Genomic DNA, 27,491 nt, shown 5'->3' with positions numbered 1-27,491 from the left:
AGAACAATCAGTGTGGTAATCCTTCTCTTTTTGATCTGAAGCACTGGTTGTCACTACAGTTGTCTGTAAACAAACAAAAAAATAATTATCATTAGATAAATAAATTTTTGCAGCTAAAATATTTTAAAACATGAAGATCATAAGGTAAAAATTGAAAACTGAGCCTAAGGCCAAACCCATCTGACCAAATATGGCTTTCTTACATCACTTCCTATGTAAGGAGCAGAGTAGGCAGCTTGGAAAAAGAGAACTCTTTCTCTTAATGCAGAGAAACCCTGGGGGTGGGGGAGAGGGAGGAGGAAGCAAGCACCTCCAGCCAGACCTTCATTCCAGTGGGCCTATCAGGCGCTGATCATGGGCAGTGGATAGCACAAAGAGCTCCAGTGGTCAGATTACAAAAGACGCTCCTTCCCCTTCCTTGATGAGAGAAGAGCCAAGCCAATTAATTTATCATGATAAGGTTTTTCAAAGAATCACTCTGAACATAGCAGGGCCAGGGGCCAGTTGTCTTGTCTATAGATACAAGTGCCTATTGTGGATGAGAGGAGGCTGGTTTGGGCAGAGGCCAGAGGCTTTCAACGTCCCTTTTGCTCAACAGGAAGCTCAATCCAATACCTGACAGAGAGTGACTACTTTATGGCTTTGGCTGGAGTTATCTGATCACCACACAAGGAAACATTGTATTCCGTGTCTCCACCCTGGCCCTGAGGAAATCACTCAAAAGGCGGACCCCAGCTTCAAGAGAGAAAAATTACCCTTGGCACCTTTTGTCTCTGTTGGGAAGAGCATCAATTGTGCCCTGTTTACAATGGGTCTGAGGAACCAGGGGGAAAATGTCAGTAGTCATGGGCTTAGCAGAATTTGGGTGTCCTCACAGAGGGCTCCTCACGTAGTCCCATCTCAGTGCTCAATTCTTTGACATTCTTGTGGGAAGTTATCACGAATATTCCAAATATACCGTGAACTCAGGGCCAGTGTCTCATTCATTGTTCTATTTATTCTTAGTGTCTAATATGGTGACTGGCATGAAGAAAATCTCAGTGAATGTTTGATGAATGAATGAATGAATGAATGCAGACATAGGGCATCAAGACATCACTGAGGATTTCCAGTTCTAGCCTCTCTTCCCCTTTGATATCAGCACAGCATCCTGAAGGAGGTGGTGTGGTAGAGTGGTTAATTATTCTACCATTCACTAGCACGAGACCTCAAATAAGTTACTAAAATCATATGGATCTAATACTCTCCCTACATCACCAGTGCACCTCTACTTTCTATGGGAACTCACTTCGAACCTCGCTGGGGAAACAGTGCTGCTATGCTGCTGTCAGTATCATCCCTCTTCTCCATTAAAAAAGAAAGACAAGACTTGACTAATCTATTGCACATATGGCCTTAACAATAATAATAGGGGTGAAGACCTTTATGTTCCTATTAGAAAAGTAAGCCCACAATGGACGCACTGAGCTCACTGAAGTTGCAGGTCTCTTCCATGTCTGTGAATGTTCAATGCCCCAGACAGGTAAGCACAGGGATAGGACAAGTGTCTCTGCTCCTTCTCCCTGGGAAGCCATGTGCCCTGTATGTGCCCTCTCATATTCCACAACAGTCATGAGGAAACACTACTGATTCACTTAGTTTATTCATAGCCAATGAGGTCAAGGTCACAGAGTGGGCATGTTGGCTTCCCACTATTCAATCTTGACCAGTACTCTGAAAATATATATCATTGGCCAAAACAGGGATTGGGTGAGAAAGTATAAACTTATCAGCAGAACGACCCAAAGAGAGTGTCTATTCAAACAACTCCTACACTCCAGTGTATATTAAACACTTGCCACATGCCAGGCATCTTGCCAGATATTTGTACTATACACAACTAACAACACTAATAATACAAACAATTTTACATTTGGGAAGAACCCTTAGAGATCTTTTGGTCTGGTGTCCTATACAACAGAAATTCCTTTTACAGCCTCCTTGATGGACAGTTATGCAACCTCTAATTGAATACCTCCTTGCCCTTCCTGGCAGACTTTTGCATTGTGGTTTGGTTTTGACCTAGGAGAGTGTTGTGTTTTAGGCTGGATTTAGGATAAAAAGGTATGCATACCAACACGAGCAGGTGCTTTCCTGCCTTCTTTCCTAGAATTAACAGATGAGGAGCCTGGCAGCGTGGCAGTTCTCGCCTTAGGTCTTCTTGTTCAGAGAACAAATAAGTTTTGACTGGGAAACGTTGTTTTTATAAACCATTCTGCTGAAACAATGTATGTTTCTGGGGAGGAGTTGAGGTCCTTAGCCAAGTTCAGAACCAATTGGAACCTGGTGGATATTGAAGCAAAATTGAGCCTTTTGGGGTTCAAGTTTGTTTATTATTGGCAAAACACGACTTCCTGTTTTTTAGAAGAATTTTTTTAAAGACTCATAAAAAAGGTTCCTGAGGCTTCTTGGACATCAAATAGCTCTTACAAAACAATATTTTGATGAGTTAAGTGTAAATGAATCAGAAACATGTGGATTAAATTTCCCTTAAAATACACAGGGGCTTTGAAATTAGGGGAAAAAATGTTTGGCAAAACATGGCCTGACTTTTACCGAACCCAAAAACTTTGAGTTAGATTTGGAGACAATGGACCAACCCAGTTTTCAAACACATGGACTTTCACTGGAAATGGACCATGGATTCCAAAGCACCGTCTTCTCTTCCCTTTCCTCTGTCTCTCAGCTTCACTGGAGGCATTTCTAGAACGGTGACTGTTTTTTATCTGGACGTCAAGATGCACCTCTCCATGTGATGTCCCCTACCTCTTATATCCAGGATACTCCACTTTGAGCCTCCCTTCCCTGAGTCACTTCCTCCTACCCCCATGGCATCACAGAGAAGATGTCAGGCAGCAAAAGAACAGCCAAAAAGATGCACTCCAGATGCATGGATTGTCTGCTGGTGAAAAAGTCTCACCACAGTGAGACTTGGAGTAAGATAGATGTTCCACCAGAAAGAAAGGGACATTTGCTAAGAGAACCAAAAGCCACCTGGACTTGACATCAGAAGACGATCAACTGCCTGTCGGCTATGCTTTCTGTCAGACCCCATCTTCTTAGGGAACAGATACTCCTCCAAGCTTACTTTTCTGTGGGCAAAGAATACATATTCTTCAGGAATCTGTATTCTTGACACAGTACTCTCAGGTTGGTGCTGCAGTCTCCACCCAAGAATGTGGCTTCGCAGCCAGAAGACCTCTGCCTAATGCCTTTGCCCATCAACCAGGCAGAAAAAGGGACAGCTGAGGTAGTCTTCAATGCCAGTTCCTACCTGAGGAGGCTCTGTGCATTCTGTGAGAGCCTCTGCACATTGGTCTGTGAGCTGGCTTTCAGTACAGGTTTGTCTCCCCCAGGGGAACTATGTAAATGGAAATCAGACCATTGCCAAGCAGCTTGAAAAGACAGCTTTCCCTGCAGCTCTGCTGTGATTTCAGGTCTCCCTCCCACCCACCACTTCCCCACATCCCACCCTTCTCCTCTGCAGTCTCCCAGGGCTCATTCTGCCCCAGCTCTGCAGAGGAGAAACTTGTAAATGCAAGCACACAGCTTTCCCTCCTCCACTGCTAGCCTTTGAGAAAGTTATCTGCTGGTAGTTAGCAAAAGAGCTTACCGCAGCCTGGCAAAATTGGTACCCATCCATGCCTACTTTTGCTCACACTCTGAAGCCCAGAGTGCCTGTAATTAATGGTGTTTGCCTCAGTTTCCTCAGCTAAGCTAAACCTAAAGCCCACCCACCAATGGAATATAGTTGGTGTTCTTTTAACGATGGTAACGCTGACACAGGCTAGCAGCATCTCTCTTCTGAGCTCTAGTGACACAAGTTTGCTCAGTAAATGGGCATTCTCTTCTGACCTACTCAGTGGGCTCTAAAAGTTACTTCACATGATTCAGAATATTGAGAAGAAGGACCAGAGGAGGAGGAGCCAGAAAGAAGTCATTTAACAATCTATCAGAATATCAGTGCCGGCATCCAGAAAGCCTTGAACACAATAATGTGCCCTCCTACAGACGCAAGAAGAACCATCTGACACACAGTCAGTGGAATATACTTTGGGAATTATTCTCATAAATAAACTTAATGGATTACTCTAAGCATGTGGTTTCCAAACCCAACTCATCTGCCAAATATCCTAAATATATATGTATATATCCTAGCCCCCATCACAAATGGATGGAATCAACATCTCCAGGATGAGCCCTGGTAACTGTATTATTAAAAAACAAAACAAAACAAAAGCAACCCAAGTTATCATGTTGACCTGCCCTTAGTCACTCAACTCTTCATTAGCACCTTTAGAAGCAGAGGTGAGTGACCCAGAGGCTAAGGGATGCTGTTTCTGCAAGGAATGATATTTTCCTCTGGGCAAAGTTGACTTAGAGTTTCTCTGAAATCCTCCTTTGAAGGCAGGACTGGGTCATTTCTTCTGTTTCCTCTCATTAACCCATCCAGATGGGGCCCTAGGGGACCCCTTAGAAACAAAGTCTTTTTTCCTACAAGAAAGAAGGAAATCATTATAGTTCTGTTGATACATGCTGGAAGGCTCTTGCATGTAGGCATACAGTTCTTCCAGGCTTCTGAACATCCTGTGCTGGTTTAAAAGGATTCCAAAATGTGAGTAGTTTTATAATCTTGGTCTAGGTAAAACAGCAAAAGCAGAAATCAAAAAGATCGATAAATTTGACTACCTAACAGTTTTTAACTTTTTTTTTTTTTTTTTTTTTTTTTTTTTGAGAGCTAGCACATACAAGTGCAGGAGGGTCAGAGGGAGAGAGAGAGAGATGATCCTAAACAGGCTCCGTGCTCAGTGCGGACCCTGACGCAGGGCTCCATCCCACAACCCTGGGATCATGACCTGAGCTGAAATCAAGAATAGGATACTTAACTGACTGAGCCACCCATGTGCCCCAAGTTTTTAACTTGTATACATCAAAATAAAATATAAACAAACTGAATTGGCCAAAGAAACCTGGGGAAAATTTTGCAACATACATGCAGACAAAGGATCACCATCTTTAGTAAATAGTTTTTATAAATCAATAGAAAATGGGCAAAGGACATGAATAGTCAGTTCACACGAGAGATGAAATGGCAAGCAGGCAAATGAAAATAATACTGCACCTCTGCACGAATGTTTTAAAAATACAAATTAATACAACATTGAAATCCCACTATCACCTCTCAGGTTGAGAAATGTGTTTTATTTTATTTTATTTTATTTTATTTTATTTTATTTTATTTTATTTTTAATGTTCATTCACTTTGGGGGGTAGGGGAAGCAGAGAGAGAGAGGGAGACAGAATCCAAAGCAGACTCCAGGCTCTGAGCTGTCAGCAGAGCCCAATGTAGGGCTCAAACTCACAAACTGTGAGATCATGACCTGAGCCGAAGTCGGACACTTAACCGACTGAGCCACCCAGGCACCCGAGAAAGGTATTTTAAAATGTTACTATCCATTATTCTTAAGGGTATGAGGAAATGGGTGCACTTATAGATAGCTGCACAGAGCAAATTGGTATAAGCTTTCTAGAGAATTAACATCAATATTAGCAAAATGTGTGTATCAATCAGGATGAGTGAGGTGATGCTATGATAATGGAGGACCCACAAATCTCCACGGCTTTCCATAAGGAAGTGTATTTCTCATTCACGCTACTTGTCTGCCATGGCTCAGCTGTAGCTCTGCTCCACATCCTCCTCATTCCAGGATGCAGGTCAATAGAGTCACCTCTGTCATGAACATCGATGGTCTTGTGACACAGCAAAAACACAGGCTGCCTCTTAAAGCTTATGCCCAAAGATTTTAACAGCACATTTTATTGGCCAAAGCCAATTGTGTAATCTCTAGGGTTCAACAGAGCAGGGACAAAAAATCTTCCCACAGGGAGGGGCATCACTGGAAATGAAGCAGAGATTTGGTTAAGAACCATGCAATGTGCATTCCCCTTGACCTAACGTGCCCAACTTCCAGGATTGTATCCGAAATAATGGTGATATGCAAAAGTTTATATAATGGAATATGTAATTTGAAATGGCAAAAATTTGAAAACAATGTAAGTCCCCAAATGTAGGGGGTTAACTAAACACATTATGTTACATTACTATGATTGAAGAATTTAGCATTCTTCTATAAGTATAGAAGGAAATACAATAACATAATAACATGGGAATATGTTTAAGATGTTCACAAAGTGAAGAAACAATATGGTCCCAATTAAATGAAAACTGAGAAATGTATATGTATGTGTGAAAGTACTCTGTAAATATTTGAATTAATATTGAATTAATAAAACAAAAAATACTGGAAGGATGTTTACCAAAATTTTATCATATCTCAAGATATTTGGATTATAGGATAATTTTATTTTTCTTCTTTGTATGTCTTTGTATTTTTCCCTTTTTTCTGCAATCGGCATGTTTTATTTTCATATTCAGAAAAAAGATATTTTGTTTTCTAAAATCATTTTAATACATTTAAACAAAAACAAAAAGAGTTTGGTGGGAAGCAGGTATCTTCTTTGCAGGAAGCCACAATAACAAGGCCTTCCTGTCTTTGAAGGTGTAGGTGACCAAGAACTATAAAATAAGTGCCCTTTCCTGAGGCAGTCCTGTTTGGTGCAGTCTATAAATTATTTAGCAGTAACTAACTGACAACTTTATTTCCATCTTTCCCTTCTCTCTCTCTCTCTCTCTCTCTCCCTCTCTCCCTCTCTCTCTCTCTCCTTCTCAGCCACAACTATGTTCGAGGGTCCATTACACTTTTTATCATCAACCTGCACCGATCAAGAAAGAAAATCAAACTGGCCGGGACCCTCAGGGACAAGCTCGTGCACCAGTATCTACTGCAGCCCTATGGACAGGAGGGCCTGAAGTCCAAGTACGTGCAAACCTGGAAATAGCTTCAGAACAAGTGCAGCAGGAGCTGGGAGGGGAAGGAGCTAGAATTGCCCCTTTGGTGTTGCTAATTCATGTGGGGGCTCAGTGGAATGGAGTCAGGGGACTGCTGACTCAAACCCCTCCCTGTCTCTAGGCTTAGATTCCTCAACCGTGGAGTCAAATGGTAGACACAATATTTCTCAACAAGGGCATTTTTGGTATCTGGGCAAGACAATTCATTATGAAGGATAATCTCATTTCAAGCTACTTATTAGCATCCTTGGTCCCTGCCCACTAAATGCCAATAGCATCCCCTAGTCATGTGACAACCAAAAACTCTGGTAGTTGAAAACCATGCCCCTTTCATCTGTAACATTCTGTAATGCTGTAACTCCTTATTTGTCAGCATCTACAAACCTCATGGCATTAGAAGGAGGAGCACTGGACAAAGGGTTGAAAGTTCAGAGTTCAAGAGTCTGTTCTGCCCCTAAATGTATAACTTTAGATCCATCACTTCTTGGATCTCAGTTTCCTTATTTGAATGTTTGAAGAGAAATTATATTTTGAGGGTTCTGTGGTCCCTTCAAACTCTATAAATATATGATTCTGTGATACTCCCTACCTCCCTCCATCTCTGCCAGAGACTATTGACAACACCGACCTCTGCCAAGAGAAAACAGCTCTAGGCCACAGTGAGAAGAGCCTGGTCACAGGCAAGGCCACTTTAGCTCCCCGAGTAAGGCCTCCCAGGCAGGGTATGGGATGCTGCACAGACTGGGAGCATTCCTATTGCATTTTTAATGTTTACCAAGTTTAACAAAGCTGTAAACTTGGAGCAGGTGGCTTGCACTCCCACAGCTGCCCACAACTATTTGCGCTATAATTGTTCGCTGTTTCACTGCAACCTTGGTGGCTTGCATTTGGCTTCCAACTGTATGTGCAATGGGAACAAAACACAATCTGGGAAGTCACTTATTGAGTCTCTTCAGGCCACCCTAGATCTGTATTTTCAGTCTTGGTTCACATACTGGCTCTTTTCTTTGGCTACATGTACATTGCATCTACTTTTCTTTCCTCTCAATCCTACCTGTATTAGGAGATTCTCTTGAGTATTTTATCCACTCTCTTTCTATTTCCCAGTAGTTCATGACCAGTGTGCTGAATTCCTGGTCTTCATCTCAGGCAGGAGAACCAGTTCTGGTCCCAGCTTCACTAAATAATTATTGACCTGGGCAGATCCTCTAATCCTAATCCCTTGGCCTCAGTGTTCTAATCTGCAAAATTCAAGTGTTGCTGTATATTTGGTAGGGTCCCTTCCAGCTCACAAATTCTCACCCTGGGTCTGATTTTCTGAGGACCGTGAATATGTTCAAGTCTCCCACTGCCACTCACTAATGACCTGCAAAGTTATTTCTGGCAGAAGGGCTGACACCTCAGCAGTGATTGTGATATTCAGGGTCCAGTGGAGCCAGTGAGACTAGGAACTGAGCCTGCCCAGCGTTGGAAAGTCACGTGTACTGCGTGGAAGGAACTGGCCAAATGCTTTAGGCCAACAGGCCATTTGCTGGCTGTGTGTCCTTGCACAAGTTACATAATCTGCAAGTCTCAGTTTCTTCATCTCATGTGGAGAGGAGTAAATAAGGTAATCTATGTAAAGTTTCTGACACATAATAAGTGTGCAGTAAATGCCCATTGTGTTCCTTTCCCTCAACTCAGGACTCTAGTTCGTTGGGGAGGAAGAGGGGAAAAAATTGCTCTCTTTCTGACATCTCTAAGATGCTCTTCCAAAGCAGAGTCTTCTCAGTTTTTTAAGATAATATGTTGCTAAAACACTTGTTAAGATTATGATAAGAATGGTACAGATGGAAATCCATGAAACAGGAGGAGATGGTAGTCAGAGGGTAGGATCAATTTCTGAGCTTGTTCCCCCACCAACCGAGGGCACAAGCCTCCAACCCTGTTTACCCCACCCTAAGTCCCTACCTCCAGGATTATGAACCTGGCCACACCTTGGCCCTTCTGCTTGTTCCCATCCTTAAGAGTGATTGAAGGAACTCCCACTGGCTACTGATATCACATACATTCCAATTATGCCGTCTTGTACCCCACCTTGTCACCACCTTGATGAGTTGTGTTACAGCTTTGTTGAGAATGTCCGAGGAATAGAGAAAAAGAGAATTTCATTCCACAGGAGTCCTGAAGAGGGATTTGGTAACGCCCACTGAGATCAAATAACAATGCCATGCAATTGAAAGAAGAGGGAACTGGACTCAGAAGGCCTGGATATGAATCCAGTTGCTACCATTTAACTGGGCAAACCTCGGCTCCCTTACCTGTCAGATGGGGGTTATTGTGAGAATCAAATTAGAGCATGTGGGTGAAATGAAACCTTCTACAAATGAGAATTTCACACACCCATGCACATGCGTATGTATATAGGCATAAATACATGCACATATGATTTTACATATATCATGTTAAAGAGAGTTTTGGACTGGGAGTTAAGAGAACTGGATTCCAGACCTAATCCTGCCTCTACTTCCCTGTGAAAATTTGAGCCCTTCACTTAATGCTCTAAGCCTGTTTCTCTCCTGTAAACTACTGCTAATTTGGCACCTCTCCCATTCTAGACCTCAGTGGCTCTGACCCTGTGCCGTGCCATCCTGAACTGTTAGCTGCCAGTAGGGGCTACCAGGTGCACATTCAGTGCCCCCAGTGCTCTGCTCCATAACTACAAATAAGTGCAAGAGCCTTCAGTGGTTCTGAGATAGGGGTCTCACAGGAAGGGTGTGGTTTTGGTGAAGCATAGTCTGCAGGAGAGGATGAAAGGAAATGCAAGGAAGTGATTTCAGCCTTTGGTGTCTCCTTCTCTGTTTTATAAGCCTCTAGGGCCAGATTCTGTGTTCTGTGTCTGCTAATTCCTTGTTGCAGCCTGGAGCCATATTAGCTCAGAAGAGGATGGAAGGCTCTGGGAGCAGAGGAACCTGTGATTGCTCTTGTCTGGAGGAACCAGAAAGAGGATATGGAGCAAGTCAGTGTGCCATATAAGCCAGTTAGACTTTTTGGCCTGGGGTTTCAGGAGTAGAGAAATGCCAGCAAACTTTTATGATTGGTTGAAAACATGGGGTTATTCTCATTCTCTTGGAACTGCCATCAGGACTGGGTATATTTGAAATCTCTGAAAAGATATTTCCACATGATCTTGGGGGTCAAGTACTGTCAGGTACTGGAAGCACCCTTAGGGCCACAATCAGGCATAGTCTAGGCATCCAAGTCCATAAATGAGGGTTCCTGTTTCTCATTTCAGTGAGTAAACCAATCATAGGACCTGCTACTCAAAGTCTTTAGTGAGAGATAGTTAGTCTAAAGTCTTTAGGTGAGAGATAGTTCTCATTCTTAGAATCAGACAAAAGGTGGGTGCCCTCTACCCCATAGGATAGGAGAAGGGAAACTTAGAAAACTGAAGTGTGTACAAGAGAAGGGTATTCTGTGCCTGGAATACATATGCTTTAAAGATGGCTGAAGGAGGGGCGCCTGGGTGGCGCAGTCGGTTAAGCGTCCGACTTCAGCCAGGTCAGGATCTCGTGGTCCGTGAGTTCGAGCCCCGCGTCAGGCTCTGGGCTGATGGCTCGGAGCCTGGAGCCTGTTTCCGATTCTGTGTCTCCCTCTCTCTCTGCCCCTCCCCCGTTCATGCTCTGTCTCTCTCTGTCCCAAAAATAAAATTTAAAAAAACGTTGAAAAAAAAAATTAAAAAAAAAAAAGATGGCTGAAGGAAATAGGGAGATTTAATTCAGAGAAGAAAAATAAGGTAAGTCATGAGGACTTTCTTCAGATATTTCAGGGATTAAGTGAAAGAAAATAGATTTAGCCTAGAATCCTCTAAAATGACAGCAAACCAGGAGTACAATTTAAAAGAGAAAGATTTCACCACAAAAAGAGCTCATTTTCCAAAGGCTTGCCTGGTCTGACTGAGGACAGGGTTTCTTAGGAGGTAGCCTATTACTCAGAGAGTGAGCGGCCATGGCCATCTCAGAGGTGCTCCAAGATTCTCACTCAGTGGGAGGTTGAGCTAAAAGAGTTCTGCTTCCCATTGAACTCTAAAATTCAGTTATTCTCTTCCATTCTCCTTCCCCCACTCCCACTTCACTTTTGGAGACTGTTGTCTCCATGGTCACCAGCCAAGTAGCTTCCTCAGGCCACTAAAAGGCCACACAAAGAGCCTGTGCTATAAGAGGGAGTGGCGGTAATATTTTCTCCCGAAAATCTCCAGCTGCAAGTCCATCCTCTGTCCTGTTCCCTGGTTTCTCACCTTTCTGAGAGAAAGACTGACCATTTACACCCAAAACAATATTAGTTCCCATTCTGGATAAGTCAGAGAGCACCTTTGGGGCATCTCTGTCACCCACAAAGGAGAGAATCTGCCCAGTGCCCCATGTGCACACAAAGCAGTAAACATTGTCCTCTAGAGAATTATTTCTACCCAAGACATAAATATCGCTAATGTCTTTCAACAAACAGGGAAGCAACATGAAGTTGGGCCAAAGAAGTCAACTTATATCAAAAAGCAGGACTCATGTTTTTAGGGAAAAGTCAAACCAAGAACAGGTGTTTGGTCACATCCCAGTGCCCTGCCCTATGTATCTTGTTCAATTCCAATTTGAAGGGGAAACTATCCAAAACTTAGAAAAGAAAGAAGCAACTTTCATCACATTGAGTATTGTATTCTAACACAGAAACCTAAGGGAATCAGTAGATGTAAAGAATCTTGGGAAGAATGACATTTTGAAGTGATCTGGTTCATTCTCCATACCCTTAGATAGATAGTCTGTGGCAAAGCCAACTAGACTAGAGGATGCTCTAGGTTTGAAGACCTCTGGGGAAGGAGTGCCCACAATTTCAGTCCTGTCTGAACACTTAATTTAATAAGAACACTGTGGCCTACTGTAGCTTAGACTTTATAGATAAAAATAAATGGTTTTAATAGCCATTGTGTCATTTGACATTCTGAAGAGCCCCATGAAGAAAATTGAACAATTCCTGCCTCCCTCGTACTTTAGAGTTGAAGAAAACAAGTCTTAGAGCATTAAGTGACTTATTCAAGAGTCACACAACTATTGGGGCACCTGGGTGACTCAGTTGGTTAAGTGTCCAACATGGGCTCGGGTCATGATCTCATGGCTTGGCTACTGAGTTCGAGTCCTGCCTGCTTGCAGTCTCTCACAAAACTAAATAAACATTAAAAAAAGAGAGAGAGAGAGAGAGTCACACAACTATTAAGTGATAGAGCTAGAAAGTATCTAGCACCCCATTTTCCTGGCCCCAAATCCAGTGCACCTTCCTCAATTCTGTGCTACCCCAACAGTCCAGCAATATAAAATTGTAATGACATACTGACAAATACTCAGTACAGATAACCCTGTCACAATACTGTTTGGTTTCATTTCATCGTAGGCTCTTCACATAATAGATGTGAAGAGTATCAGGTTACTCAACAATATTCTCTCTCCTAGGCTAATTCATCCCAGCTCTGTCAACTTTTCTTCACAAGTCCTAATTTCAGAGCCTTCTTGAAAATTTTTCTCTGAGCTGCTTCTAAGATACTTTTTCCTAGTCATAGAATATTTTTTAATTCAAATTTCATTGGATTTTCTTGAGAGAGAGAGGGAGAGAGGGCTGGGGAGGGGCAGAGAGAGAGAGAGAGAGAGGGATAGAATCCCAAGCAGGCTCTGTGCCATCGACACAGAGCCCAATTTGGGGCTTAAACCCATGAATTGTGAGATCATGACCTGAGCTGAAATCAGGAATTGAACTCTTAACCAACTGAGCTACCCAGGTGCCCCTCCCCCAGTCACAGAATTTTGATAAAGCTATTTTTTTTTCTCAGCCAAATTGGGGAATTCCCTTGTTTCTTCTATGCTCTTATCAAACAAAAGGATTATTAAATGCCAGCAGTAACTATAAATTGCCTTAATTTGGGGCCCATAAAAATTAGTCTTGACTTATTATATTCTGACCCCATACACATAGGCACCTCTAGCTAGCTCCACTTCACCTAATGGAACACAAGCCCAGAAGTACATCTCTGGGGGAAAGATGCTGACATGTGAGCCTTCACATATATCTTCGTCCATTCATCACCTTTTATTGAGATCCTACTTTGTTCCAGACATAACTTGTTCCCCTTCAGCAGTCTAACCTGCCTCAGGAATCCCAAGTAGACAAATCAGGGGGAAAAGTCTGAACATAAAGTTCAATGCAAATTCTCTCTCTCAGAATATCTCCTGATCTTCCTAATGCCAGCCTACATCATCAATAGCCTTCAAGAACTATTTAATATGGGGTGTTTGGGGGAGGGGGAAGGGGATTTTGAGGTCCCTGTCCTAAAGGAGTTCATCTCTCTTACTAGAAACAAACAACTAACAGGAAGCATGGGTGGCACATGAGAGAGGTGTAGAGTATTTCTGCTTTGGGGCTAGTAGGTTCCATATTAAATGTTTAAATTTCCTATCTGCATGAGCCTCTCCTTCAGCTGCCGTGATTTTAGCTGAAAGAAACTTAACACTCCTATGAACCCGGAATCTTATTGCCTATTCTGTGAAGAAATTAACATCTTTTTTTTTCTTTTTCTACATACTGCTTATTTTTTCCATCTCTTCGGGATATAACTTTTGCTTTGATTTCACCCTCATTAAATCCTATATCAAAGAAAAACATTGGCATCTAACTGCTTGCCTTTAGAAGGGTGTCACTTGATGTTAGCCAAACAGAATAGTTCTGAAAATACTCAAGTTGACTCCCAGGTGCTGAGACTTTTAAAAATATCTTCATGTCCCTGTTGGAACAGACCACATTACGATACTTCATCTCCAGATTCAGAGCTTGGCGAGTGTGAGGGTTGAACTAGCTACCACCTGACCTATCACAATCTCTCTCTAATGATGACTAGAAGTGCCACATCTATTTTTGGATATGGACAGATCTGGTAAAAGGAGCTTTGGGAAAAGTCTTAACCCTAAGAATTCTATACCAAGACTTCACCCACACACTCGGAAACAAAACCTGAAGACCTGCTTTCTGGGACCAAAGGGCCATTATTCCACTTATCTCAGCGGACTCAAGACATCTAAGTGTTGAATTTCTATACTGTTGCTATTAGTTGGTACCTGGAGTTTTTGAACTCTGTTCAACCAGATGTACTCCCTGCAGGTTTCCATTATCTCCACTTGCCTGGGATCATTTAAATTAGTTTCTTCTTAAAATAAACCACTCTATGAAAGTTCTGCAGTTATTAAAAGATGACTTTATAGAGGAAAAATTTGGAAATACTCTTTGAGATCAAGAAGTTTCCTCTATAACGTCCCTGACAGAAAGCCCGTCAGCTTCTGTTTATTGAGACTGCTCATGTCATGAGTCAGCCCACTCTGGGACTAGACAGTTCTGATTGTAGGAAAGATCCTCCTTGTATGTGGCCAGAGGGTATTTTCTTCCCATTTCTACCCTTGCTTTGGAAAAATTAAGCAGAGTAAATCTATACCTTCTTCATAACGGTTTTTCGAGGTCTCCCTGTAGAGTTCTAGCCTCCAAGCAAACACTCAACTCTTTCAACAATTCCTCAAATGACCTGGTTTCCAGACTGCTCACCTTAGAACCCACTGAGCTATAGAACCTTATCTCCTATAATTAGCTCTTCAATGTTCTTACCTCAGACAAGCTTAGTTGTGCAGGTCTGAGAAGGAGTAGGAAATGTGAGCATTTTGTTATTTCAGATATACCTCACCAACACAGAACAGTATTATTTTTAAATTGTTGCCAACTTCATAATGAAAAATATATTCTCATCTTCATTTGTATCTTTGAGTATTATTAGTAAGCTTGAAAGTTTTTCATGTCTCTTAGTTTTTCTTTTATTAATTTTCTATGTCTTTTGCTTATTTTTCATTTGGGTTATTATCTGTTTGTTAATGATTTGTAAGTTTTTTCTAACATAAGGCAGTTTTCCCTTTGCTAACTATCACATATGTTAAATATTTTCCCCAGTATTTTATTTGCTGTCTTTCCAACTATTTCAGTTTTAGGGTATTATCTTGACATACAGAAGTATTCCCTTTTTATATAGTTAAATCTATATATCTTTTGCTTTGTGGTTTCTTCCTTTCCATTTATATGTCTATGTATTTATGTTCCTAGAATCAGATGAATATGTATCTTTCTTCTAGTTTCTTTTTTTGTTTCATTTTTTATATGTACTTTTTTAATGCCTTTGGAATTTGTTTTGATGTTCTATAAGAGGTAAGAACCGGGGCGCCTGGGTGGCGCAGTCGGTTAAGCGTCCGACTTCAGCCAGGTCACGATCTCGCGGTCCGTGAGTTCGAGCCCCGCGTCGGGCTCTGGGCTGATGGCTCAGAGCCTGGAGCCTGTTTCCGACTCTGTGACTCCCTCTCTCTCTGCCCCTCCCCCGTTCATGCTCTGTCTCTCTCTGTCCCAAAAATAAATAAACGTTGAAAAAAAAATTAAAAAAAAAAAAAAAAAAATTTAAAAAAAAAAAAAAAAAAAAAAAAAAAGAGGTAAGAACCATCAATAGTGCTGTTCAAGCTGAAAGTGTGTGAGGAAAGCTATTAACCCACACAGGTGCTGGTTTTAAAAAGTCAGAAAAAAAGAGGATCCCTTTTTTAAATGCAAGCATCAGAAAGGAGCCCTCTTTTACCTGGAGGAAAAGGCCCTGCTCTGCAGACACAACCATATCATCTTTAGCCCTTTTAAAAGGGCACTCAGAGCCCCTTAGGAGGAGAGATAAGCAGCAGAGGCTGGAGCAAGAAAGGTGCCTGGGATTGGAGAGATTTAGGAGCTGGCCTTGAGCGAACAGGAAGGTGGTACCCAGTCTAACCAGCAATGTTCAAGTTAGTGTTTCAGTTCAGAAAGTCTGAAACGGACACTGTACAAGTAGAAATACAAATATATATATGAGTATGTATATTTATAAAAATATCACACGTAAGTCTCTGAGTCAGTCTGTAGAAAAAAATAAAGAGAAGTAACTATATAGAGAAATGAGCCTTACAAATATTTAGTTAATGTAAGCTTACTACTCATTGAAACTTAGAGAATTTGGATTCTTTTAACCCATGTGCTCATTTCAGGGTGTCCTGTGGTTCAAAAAGAGATAGTAGCCATAACCAAGGTATATAGCATTATCTAAGTAAATAATTATAGACATAATTTGGAAAATACGGTGAAAGAACTGAATAATATACTTAATCCCCCCCTTTCCTCTTGCCTGGAGAGAGCTTGAACCACCTTTTGTCTGTAGGGAACTCTCCGTGCCACAGCCCAGGACCTGAAAGAAAACTAAATGCCTTTGAGAACTTACCCTTCAAGAAAAGCACAATGTTTTTCTTTTTCAATGTTAAATGCAGAGTTCATTATCTGTGCAAATGCTTCATCTGATTCGGTTCTTAATTCCTCTCGTAAAGTGCGACGTGCACACTTCTGTGCTGTGTTTTGAGGAACATGTTCATCTCACTAGTGTGCACACTAGTTTCCCCTCTAGCACACACTAGAGGGAAACATGAGATGAAGCAGTTCTTTTGAAATAGCAAAAATGCTCACTTCAGACTGTTAAAAAAAAATTGCCTTTGAAAAGTTCACATCTGACTTTTAGGATAAAAAACCAGGGCCTGTTGACACAGTACTCCAAAACAGTGAGAAAAGCTCTTTTTATTCACAATAAACTCGGAACGTAATGGTTAGAAAGCTGTGTGATTCCCCTCCACCCCCAGCTGCAAACATATCCCCACTTTTCCTTCTACCCCTGGTGCTCAGCCGTGGCTGCACTTCGAATCACCTGAGAGCTTTAAAAACCCCAATGCCCAAGCCACACCCCAGACCAATTAAACCAAAATCTCTGGCCTGGGACCCAGGCACTAGTAGTTTTTAAAGCTCTCCATGTGATTCAAATATGTGGCCAAGGTCGAGAACCATTGTCCCTCTAGAAAAATACTGGAGCAAAATCCCAGCTGATTTGCATCTTTGATTTCACCCAGATTCTATTCTTCATTTAGGCACTAAGCCATTTTGCCAAAGGTGTGAACATGCCATGAGCCCCCGGGAGTTGTCTATGACTAAGTAGAAGGATGTGTACGGTTCCCCAAAGGTTTTATTGTTTGTTTTGTTTTAACTCCCAGATTAGTAATGTACAGATCACTGTGCAGATTAGAGGATTATAAAATGCTTTTATACTTTACAGTGACTTGACATCTTAAACCAAGATGTTTAGGAATTCAGGGTTTTCACTTTGCACTCAGGGTTATTTTCTGAGAGTTTTTCATTTGCCCTCGGCTCCAGAATACATTTTCTTGCAGCCCACTCCCAGCAGCTGGGATCTCTGCACAGCTGCCCATCAAGGCTGTGGTCTCCCCTCCCCACCTTCGCTCACTTGGGGACTCTGGCTGCAGGCAGAGATTTCCATTCTGTTCCAGATAACCCAGATGAAACGCTGGTAAATGAGCACCTTAGGCTAAAGCTCACGTTTCCAAGCAGTGGATTCTAAACTGAGGGGCAAGGAAGCAGAATATGAAGGCAGTTCCGCTGGACTGAGAAGAAATGGCCCTTTTCTTCTCCCTTCTCCCCACCCTCCAGAGGCTGTGGTTTGGGGGACAGACGAGACATAGGAAACTGAAAAGTCTTAATCTAGCTCATCCCTGTGGCAGGGCCTGGGCCCTGAATCAGGATTTCTTTGGCTGCCAAGCATCAGGAACATGTGGCTCGTTCCAGAATAGGCGCTTGGAGCACCGAACTATGGACCAGCTGCGGAAAACACCAATAGTCACTTGGCAGACTACCTCTTCTCTGCTCATCTTTGCAAGAATGATTCAGAGTCACCGCACACTTTGCATTTTGACATCTGTGGGCCCTGGAACAGAGCCTGTGACACCTGCAATGTCCTATTTTTCACTTTTGAGGGTGCACCAGTGCACCTGATATTACAGGGAACACTTTATCAAAATCCCATAAAACTGAGATATTTATCCCCTTGATTTAACATATTTGAATAGGTATCCAGGGAGCTGTGACTTTAGAATGATGGAACTAATTCAGGGTGTGGCTTATGGACTTGATCTCATACTTTTACATACGGAAAACCCATCTGTGCACATGTGCATGTGCATGCACACACAACTACACATGCACACACCTGCCCTCCTGACTCTCTTCATCTCACCTGCAGACTGCCCGTAAAGGGTACACTTCTCACCCCCACACTGCCTCTTCCAGCTCTACACAGCTAGGGCTCGGGGAACCTGGTCTCTTGCCACAGAGGAGACTGAGACAAGAAGATAAGGCAGACTACAAGAGGGTAAATATAGCAGAGGGGAGTGTAAGGAAGGGAGAGATGAATTCTGACCTGGCAATCTGGGAAGTCCTCAAGGCTGAGGCCCATTAAGCAGGAGCTGGAAGGATGAGCCATACATCTAGGAAACGCTAGACAGAAAGAGATAACAGACAGTGGGATGAGCTTACTAAAGATTCAGAAGTATAAAAGTTCAAGGCCCATTTTATTTGAAAGGGGTGGGTGGTAGCAAATCATCTTACGTGACTGGAATACTTTGTAGGGTGAGGGGAAGGGCCACAAAAATATAATAGAGCCAGAACGCAGAAGACCTCGAAATCCAGGCCGAGAATTGTGATTTTCCTCATCTCTCTCCTTGTATAATGTATTAATTATGGTGTGTCTGACCATGCATTTGCATGTTTCTGGGCTTTCTGTCTTCACGGGTAAGGTTAGGACTATGCCTGCTACAATTGAATTTGTACAATGCAGAGAACAGTAGGGATATGAATAATGCCCCTTACACACCACTCATGAACGTCAGAGATCATGGCACTGATTCTTTACAACAGGAAGGGAACCAAGTTAACCACATATTAAAGTCTCCCCATAGTTTTTATAGCTGGTTCCTATTGTGTCCTGTGGTTTGAGTGTGATATGCCTATGACATGGAGCTTTGAGATGGTCACAGAATCAGATTTTCTTCCCAAAGTGCCCCCAGATGATTTGCTCATCTGTTGGGAATTAACAATATCAGTATAAATCCAGGTTCCTTAGCTGGTCTCTCATCTTGTCTGCCAAATGTGCTAAGTTATTTTAAGCCATTAGAAGCACGTGGTAGAATCCCATGATGGCTTGGACCATTATTACACAGACTTGGATAGAACACAGATCAAATCATGACCCCCAAACCTGACTGCAAACAGGAAAAGCCTATATCTCTAACAACTCACCTATAAAATCCCCTAGCTCTGCTTGCGTAAAGAAGTCCCAGTGTTTGCTCAGTGATACAGAAGCCAGATCAAAACTCCTCACTGTTTCGGTAGACCCCTCAAAGAACAGAATGAAGGGCAAATGATCATATCAACCTCAAAACGCCTCAGTGGCCAGGAACTTCATTATATGATGTGGGCTCTTGGGGGCGTGAGGGAAACAGGAAGTTTTTGTCTCCATTTGCTCTCTCTCTTACAGTCTCCTGTAACTAACACTAGAGAAAGAGATTGGAGTGTCCAGTCAGGAGAACTCCTTAGAGAGGTTGACTGGGTGGAACTCAACAAACATTAATTAGAATGACTCTCAGAAGCAAGAAGGCACCAAACCACATGCTACTGAAAAGTAGGATGAGAACAGTTGGGTCTAGCATGCAAAATGACTCCAACACAGAGATAAAACAAAGCTGAGAAGGACGCGTGCTAAAGAGGGAGCGGCAGATAATGGGCCTCTCTTCCAGCTGGGACTATCAAATAAGGCACCGCGAAGGAGGCCACATCCAATGGGGCTTGGAGGGAAGAGTGGACTTTTTGACAGATTCTACCACATTCCAGGCAAGGCAAAAAGCAAGCAGGAGGAAAGCTTCAGGGCACACTTGAAAGTAATCCTCCCTAGAACCCCTGAGGCAGGAGCACCCCCCCCCCCCCAGAGAGGGTAACGAGCATCCTTCAGCCTTTGCTCCAGCGGGCAAGTGAGATGGGGTGACACCAGCCTGCGGCACTCCTGAGCAGCCCTCATCAGCGGGGTAGCGATCACTCATGGCCATTTCAAAGGAACTTCCTTTCTAAGCTACCCCAGATGCACAGCCGCGCCTGGAGCAGGGGAGAGAGGAGCAAGGCCCCTCTGTCCTCGAACTTCCAGGCTCTAACCTGCCCCTGACCCGGAGAAGGGCAGGGCAGCTGCGCATACCAGCTTCCTAACTCAGCGAGGGGGCCGCGAGGGGGGCAGCTGGGCCTCGGGGGCCTGTAAAGCGCACACAGGTGCGCGGCGGGCGGGGAGGCCGGGGCGCCGGGAACCCGGCCGGGAGAGTGGGGCGCCGGGTCGCGCGGGCGCCTCCAGCCCCGCACCTGCGCGGACCCCCTCCCTGCACCCTGGCGGAGAAGCCCGCACCCCGGCGGGAATCGAAGCCCGGATGCGCATGATTCCTTAATATTGGCCACATTCGGGTGGGCCCCTTGCCAAGTGGACCGCAACGAAGTTTTTGTTGGGATGTGATTGACCCTGTGGTTTCTTCCTCCGGGAGGCCAAACGCTCCGGGCCCTGCGGGGACGGAGTGCCGGCTGTCGCGGCTACGCTCAGGCTCTGGCTTCCCCGGAGCCACTGCAGAGTCGGCTCTCCGGCACTGTTGTGTAGAGCAAGAGTGCCCTCTAGTGGCACCCAGGGGAGTACTCTGCAACGAGAGTCCGGCTTGGAGGTGGGAGGGTAGTAAGGAGCAAGCAGAGCTGGTGCCCACTCTCCAGCACACACTCAGATTCTTACACATTCTCCTTCCTCTCCCTCCTTCCTCCTTCTCCCCTGGCCGCCACTCCTTCTTTCCCGCCTTCCCCCTCTCTCATGGTTTAACGATCCAGAAAATGAGACCAGAAGGGACTGTTCACATGTTCAGGCTTGTACCTTTCATTCCGCAAGTCTGCAAGTCTGCAAGACTCCGGTCTCTGGCCCTCCAGTCCAGTATCTTTTCTTTCTGGGTTCATCTGCCAGCATATTTATATCCAATCCTTCTATTGAGTACCTGCTATGTAAGTTGGTATAGGAAAAGTGCAGGGATGAACAGGACAGACACATGGTCTTCTGTCTAGTGGACTGATAAGCAGTCAGCAATGCCAGTACCCTGTGATGAGGGCAGAGACCCAAGAAGTATGGGGTAGCACTTTGGAGCAGCACCTGACCTGAAGGACAGATGGGAGGAGTTAGCCAGAAAAAGGAAGATGGAAGTGGGAGGGAGTAGAAGGCTCCAGGCAGCAGGAACAACATGTCCACAAGTTCTGAGATCAGAGATTTGTTGGGAGAAATTGCAGCATGGAATGAGAAGAGGTGGTGGGAGTGGGGAGCTGGAATGGGCAGGGACTAGGGCGAGCCTCTCTAAGGAGCTGGAGAAGTGGGTAAAAGGCTTTGCTTACGGGGTCTTGTAAAGGCTTTGGACAGTGTTTTAAGATCAGCAGGGAGCTACTGAACCCTAGGTAGGTGAATGTCATGATCACAGTTCTATTTGTGCAGGATCATTCTGAGTTTGACATTAAACATTGCCTCAAGCTAGATGTTAGGCTCTGGACAACCACCTAAAAAAAAGACAGGAGGAACCTTAGGTTTCATCTAGTCTGTCTTACACATGGAGAGAAGAGAAGACAAATCACTCCCTCAAAGTAACTGAGGCAGAACGATTATCTCTAAGTCCCTTCACCTCCCACTCAAGGTCCCAAGTATACCTTCCAGAAGCATACACAGCTCCCAAGCCTGCTCCCAATAATACACAGGCTCCCCCAGTCTCTGCCCCCACAAAAGGTCAGCCAGGGCCAGGCCAGAGTCTAGCAATCTTCATATATCTTCAAGACTGGGAAGGGGTATGCTCACTAGACCTGCTTCTCTGGGACCTCAGAATAGTTGAAAGCTTGCTTCTGTATCCAGGGCCAGCGAGAAACAGGGCAAGACATGATAACCAGAAACTGTAGATAGGTGGTTAGGGGAAGGAGGGTGACCTGGGCAAGGGGCTCCCATAGAGACCTGGAGAGCAGAGGGCTTGACTCCACACTGACACATTGAATCCCATTTCAAATAACATGCAAAATAAAGAAAACAAATTTAGGAATTGAAAAGTAACTCAGACTTTGTAAAAACAGATGGTGATAAAATGCAGTTGTCCTAATATTTGGATAATTTAAATGCCTTCAGCAGCTAGGGAATTAAGAAAAATAATTCAACATAGGCTGGATCATTTAGCATTTGGTTTGAAAAGTCATGAGCAGTAAAGGAGGTCCCAAAATATGATGGAAATATGATAAGGAAAGGTTTTGAAATAAAGAAACATGATCTTGGTGAGTGCCATCTGGAATTGGAGCACCACACGAAATAGTAGAGAGAGGTGTCAGAGGACTGAATTTGAGACCTAGCTTAGCCACCTATTAGCTATGTGACCTTGCCCAGACCACTTAACCTCTCTGACCTCACCTCAATAATAAAGTTACAATAATAATAATAATAACTGCCCCATGTACTTCACAGGGCTCTTTAGCAATCTCGAGGGAGCATTGCAAATCTCACTCCTACCACTTACTGGCTGTGTAACTTAGTTGAGGCACCTCTAAGCGTTGATTTCCTCATGGATAATATAGGGATACTAACCCCCGCCTTAGTTAGTCATTGGAAGGACTAAATGCAATAGTCAAAGGAAATCATAACAAAATGCCTTTTACATAGACATTGTGTACTAATCAGTGACTTTCATCATCAATGTGATTGTTTTTAAACTTACAAATTTTTCACAAAAATGAAAGATTATTGTAATATTTAGCATAATGTGACTTCATTGGGTAACAGGATAATTATTAAAAGAAAAATGTATGGGTATTGAGGAGGGCACCTTTTGGGATGAGCACTGGGTGTTGTATGGAAACCAATTTGTCAATAAATTTCATATATATAAAAAAAAAAAAGAAAAATGTAAGCAGGAAAAATAGAATGGAGGTGGTAAAGCACATGGTCTCTCTTTATAATGGAGGGACTTTATAGATGAGGATGTATGGGGACTCAGGGTCTCAGGAAATTAACTCATGTTGGCTTAGCTAAGAGATGGTCATATAGATCTTTTTTAAGGATAAAAAATACTATCCATGATCAATGGCCTCATGTCAGGTTGGGATAAGTTATCTGGTGAATGACTGAGAATCAGCGATAATTCAGGTCTTATCTAACATCTCCAGAACCACTGAGAGTGAGAGTAATTGGTAGGTTAATGAAATCTGTGAAGACACTCCACGAACCTCCAGGGAGCCTCTCTCAAGCTGGAGAAACTCCACCCCAGAAGATCAGAAGTAATGCAAAAGAGCCTCAGAGCTCATTCACTTGTCCCAAAATATTTTGTCCCTCTATGCCAACCACCTTGTTAGGCACCAAGGATTTAGGGGTGAAAGACGTGATCCCTTTCCTAACCAAGCTCACAGCCCAGTGAGGGAGAGAGTAAGACACTACGGTTCAGTGAGATGGTTATTGAGAAGTTTGGGATACACAAGAGTCCAGAGTTGCGGCTTCTGCCCAGCCCAGGGATCAGAGAAGGTTCCCCAGAGGGGACAGCACGTGAGGAGTTCTGCAAGGACCCAGTGTGGTTAGTCTAACAGGGAGGGAGGGTGGGCTGTGCTCCAGAAGGAAGGGGCACCGCATACGTGGGACTGCAGGGTGTTGAATTCAGTCACTCCAGGTGAGGGCGTAGGCCTTGCAAAGGACTAGGGTTCCTCTGTGATGTCGGCACATGTCATGGCCCTCCCCCATTATAGTTAGTGTCCTTTTAAATCTCTTGCTTGAAAAAAACACATCATGTCCCCCTCCTCCCAACAAAAAGTCTGTTAGGAATTTTATAACAATTTTAAATGAACTTGTGTCTTATTAATCCCAAATGTACTGATATTTACATTTGCAAAATATTTACTATACTTTCAAATGAAGTTGTGTACTTTATTCCCAATTGTAAGTGGGAACTTACACTCCCAAATGTGTCTACTTACATTTTCATTTGAGAAATATTTATTTTGTTTATGTGCAAGACTTAACTATCTTTTCATTGTGAAACAATCTTTATTCATGATTATAACTGCCAACTCAGCCCATACCCACCCCCTGAGGTCAGTGAGCCACAGTTAACAGGGGAGTAAGGGGTGCTGGCAGGATCTGAGACTGAAGAGCTAGCCAGAGCTAGGCCTCGTTGTCCATGTGAAAGCAGAAGGGATGGAGAGATGCCGGAGAGGTTAAAGCAGTGACAGCAATTGATTGCTCTGTCAGCACTGTGGCAGGCAGCAGGAGGAAGGCGAGGCAGGGGGCAAAGAGATGGGTTACATGGCAAGTTCTGAACTAGAATAGTAGCAGTGCGGGGAGAGAAAGCAGATATGAAAAATATTAAAAGGTAGAATTGATTGGACTCAGTGCCCCTGACAGAGAATTGGGGGCAAAGTCCCAGATGCCCAGCTTTCTGGCTTAGGTAATTGGATAGATGGTGTTACCAATACAAAAAAGGCAGAGAAAAGGACAGGGTTTGAGGAGAAGATTTTGACTTTGGACATAGAGACTTTGAAGTTCCTGTGGGACAGCCAAGGGGAGATACACTAGTTAGAAGGATTTAGGTCTGGTTTGGAAGCATTGATGTGGATAACAATCAAAGTCCTGGGTGTGGGTAAGCGCACTCAGTGGGAGTGTGCAGTGTGAGAGAATAAGAGATCCAAGGACAAAGCACCAGCACCCGAGAGACAGGTAGAAGCCAGTAGTCCCCCCTCAAAAGGCAACCACATGCAGAAATGAAGGATCAAGAGAGTGCGTGAGGGAGAGAGAGAGAGAGAGAGAGGTGTCCCATGGGAGCTAAGGGAAAAGAGGGCTTTAAGAGGAGCCATGAACTTGTCACTCCCAAAAGCAGTCAAGTACAAGGACCAGTAAGTGTCCCGTAACTACAGCAAAAAGAATTAATAACAAAACACCATCTCCCACTTACGGGTTCATTATGCTCTCAAAGCACCTTCATACTTTGTATTTCATGTCTCTGGCCCTGCAGCCTATAGCAGTTGCAGAAATGAGAAAACCTCAGGAAGGGAGGTGAAGAGATTTGCCAGACCGTCTAGCAAGTCAGTGATGGGGATCCTGGAATTAGAGATCGGTCCAGAATCTCAACCGTGCTCCCTGGTTCCACCCACACTCGGGTTAGCTTTTGAAATAACCAGTAAGGAATCAGAATGGGGCCTGTTCCAGGATAGCAATATAGAAGTTCAAAGGCTGGCTTACTTATCACACTGTGTTGCACTTTCCAGAACCCAGAGATACCAGTGCTCTGGGATCACACAAAGTTAAATTCCTTAGCGGGAGGGGCTGGCCCCCAACTCCATATGTAAGAGGGACCACTGAAGGTTTTCAAGTAGAGCAGGGATATCAATTGAGTATTCATTGGAAAGATTAATTACATTATTGAACTTTTATTTGAGGGTGCATATGTCTGGTTGTTGGATATTCACACCACCTAAAATAAAATAATGAGAATACACTGTGAAGACCTGTTCTGGCTTTTTTTTTTTTTTTTTTTTTTTTTTTTTTTGTAACTGGGCCCCTTCTCCTCATCCTGCATCCCACTCCAATGAGTAGATGAGTAGACAGACTGTCTTCACCAGAGAGGGTCACTCACATTTGGATCAAAAGCTCCTTGCAGATTTGATGAGGTCAACACTTACCAGATCTCGGTTCTCCTACTTCTACACTTTTCCAGAGGCAGGCCTGGCTCTCCAGTCCCCTGCTCCCTCTTTCATTCCTCAGTCATACCGACAAGAGGAGGGTGGCTGTTCCTCTGTCAGATCTGGACCAGGCCCAAACTTACCCATGCGGGACAGATCTGGACCTACCTCCCTGCCTCGCTCTCTGCTGGGAGCAATTCACAACACACTCCTCTCTGGGAGTTCACTGCTCTGTTGGGGAGAGGTCTGCTTATCTCTCTCTAAACCTATCATTCATAGCACACAAGGAACATGAAACAAAGACCTTTATATCAGTTTCTAACATTTCATTCTCTTTACAGCTCAGATTATATCACTGCAATGTTATCACGTCGGAGATTGGGCAAGGCCCCAAAATAGCCATCACTATGCAATGTTGATTTTCTGAGGGTGACTCACAGCCTTATTTCCAGCTGGTGGCCTGGCTCTAGCCTTTTCTTCTGACCCAGAAAACTGAGCTTCCATCTGGGTACATAGCCGTACGAGTCATTCTAGGTCAGGAACAGCTGGGAAGTTCTCTGGATTTTGTACCACAGGCCAAGGATGGGTGATGAGTTATTTCCCTTTCTCCTAAGTGTGCTCCATATGTGGCCCTCTTTCCAGGATTGGAGATGGCTGGTGCACAGGAAGAATAAAAGCAAGCAGGATGGGTGAACTCAAATTTTAAAAAATGCGTACTTTATCACCTACTCCATTGTGCTGCTAAAACAGAAACATCCGTTAAATATTTGATAAGAAAACTCAGACTAGAAAAAGGAGTCTCTAAATGTCTCTGTCCTCCTTCAGAACAACCCTAGTCAAGTAACATGATGTTAATTCTCTAATCTCTCAAATAAATTAAAGATAGCAGTTAAATAGGAGATTTCTGAGACCATCATAAGCCTTCAGATCATTCCACAGGAAAAAATTCTTTAGGTATAAAGTCAAACAGATTTGCTATTATGATTTTAAAAATAGGCCTAAGACACTTTGCAACTTCTGCATCATGGAATTCTCATTTGTCTAAATGCTGTGTCTCTGGAACTAGACTTCCTGTGTTCAAATCCTGGCTCCCAGCACTACATGCTGTGTGACCTTGGACAAGTCATTTGGCCACTCGAGGTAAAATGGGATAATGGCAATTTCTTTCTCAGGGCATTGCTGGAATTTTTAAATGAGTTTTTAGAAGTAAAACGCCCAGGTGAGCACTTGGGCACAGCAAGTGTCAGTAAGTGACGGCTGGGCAAGTATCAGACAGGCTCTGCTGGGATGATGAATGACAAGCCCGTGCTATTTTTCTTCACTGCAGGTCAGTGCAGCTGAATGGCCAGCCCTTAGTGATGGTGGATGATGGGACCCTCCCAGAACTGAAGCCCCGCCCCCTGCGGGCCGGCCGGACATTGGTCATCCCTCCAGTTACCATGGGCTTTTATGTGGTCAAGAATGTCAACGCTTTGGCCTGCCGCTACCGATAAACCACCCTCACAGTCACAAGCTACCAGCAGGCCTGCTGAACTGCTTTCCACTCTCCTGCCCTAATAGTGTCCTTATTTTTCAGACATCTTCTTAGCAACAAACCAGTCTCTGCTGCCCAATCCTGCTGGAATCAGCACAGACTTGCTCTGCAAAGAGACAAATGCCGTAGCATGAGCTTAGCCTAGGTAGGCCACATCCGCCCCGAAGGAAAATGTAGACATCACCCGTACCTATGTAAGGATGAAGGTATGTGTGTAGACCTGTATGTATCCATGTACACGTACCATGAAAACAAGCTGACGGCACGCTCCCAGAACCAAGGAAACAACTCTCCATGATCCTGGTCACA

General features: G+C 43.7%; 1 protein-coding gene across 3 annotated transcripts in view; it reads left to right on the top strand.

Moving 5' to 3' along the window:
- Positions 1-27,141, top strand: part of HPSE2 (heparanase 2 (inactive)) — a 670,247-nt gene extending 643,106 nt beyond the window's left edge. For all 3 annotated transcript variants that reach the window (XM_047072673.1, XM_047072672.1, XM_047072671.1), the window contains 2 exons: positions 6,771-6,917; positions 26,976-27,141. In XM_047072673.1, the coding sequence (XP_046928629.1) occupies positions 6,771-6,917; positions 26,976-27,141 (313 nt within the window). The remainder of the gene's footprint in view (positions 1-6,770; positions 6,918-26,975) is intronic.
- Positions 27,142-27,491: the final 350 nt, after the last annotated feature.

The sequence above is a fragment of the Lynx rufus genome, unplaced genomic scaffold (genome assembly GCF_022079265.1).
Source record: "Lynx rufus isolate CCGP_SWC_20201006 ecotype Redwood Valley unplaced genomic scaffold, mLynRuf1.p SCAF_11, whole genome shotgun sequence".
Classification (NCBI taxonomy): Eukaryota; Metazoa; Chordata; class Mammalia; order Carnivora; family Felidae; genus Lynx; species Lynx rufus.
This window is presented reverse-complemented; position numbering and strand designations above follow the sequence as displayed.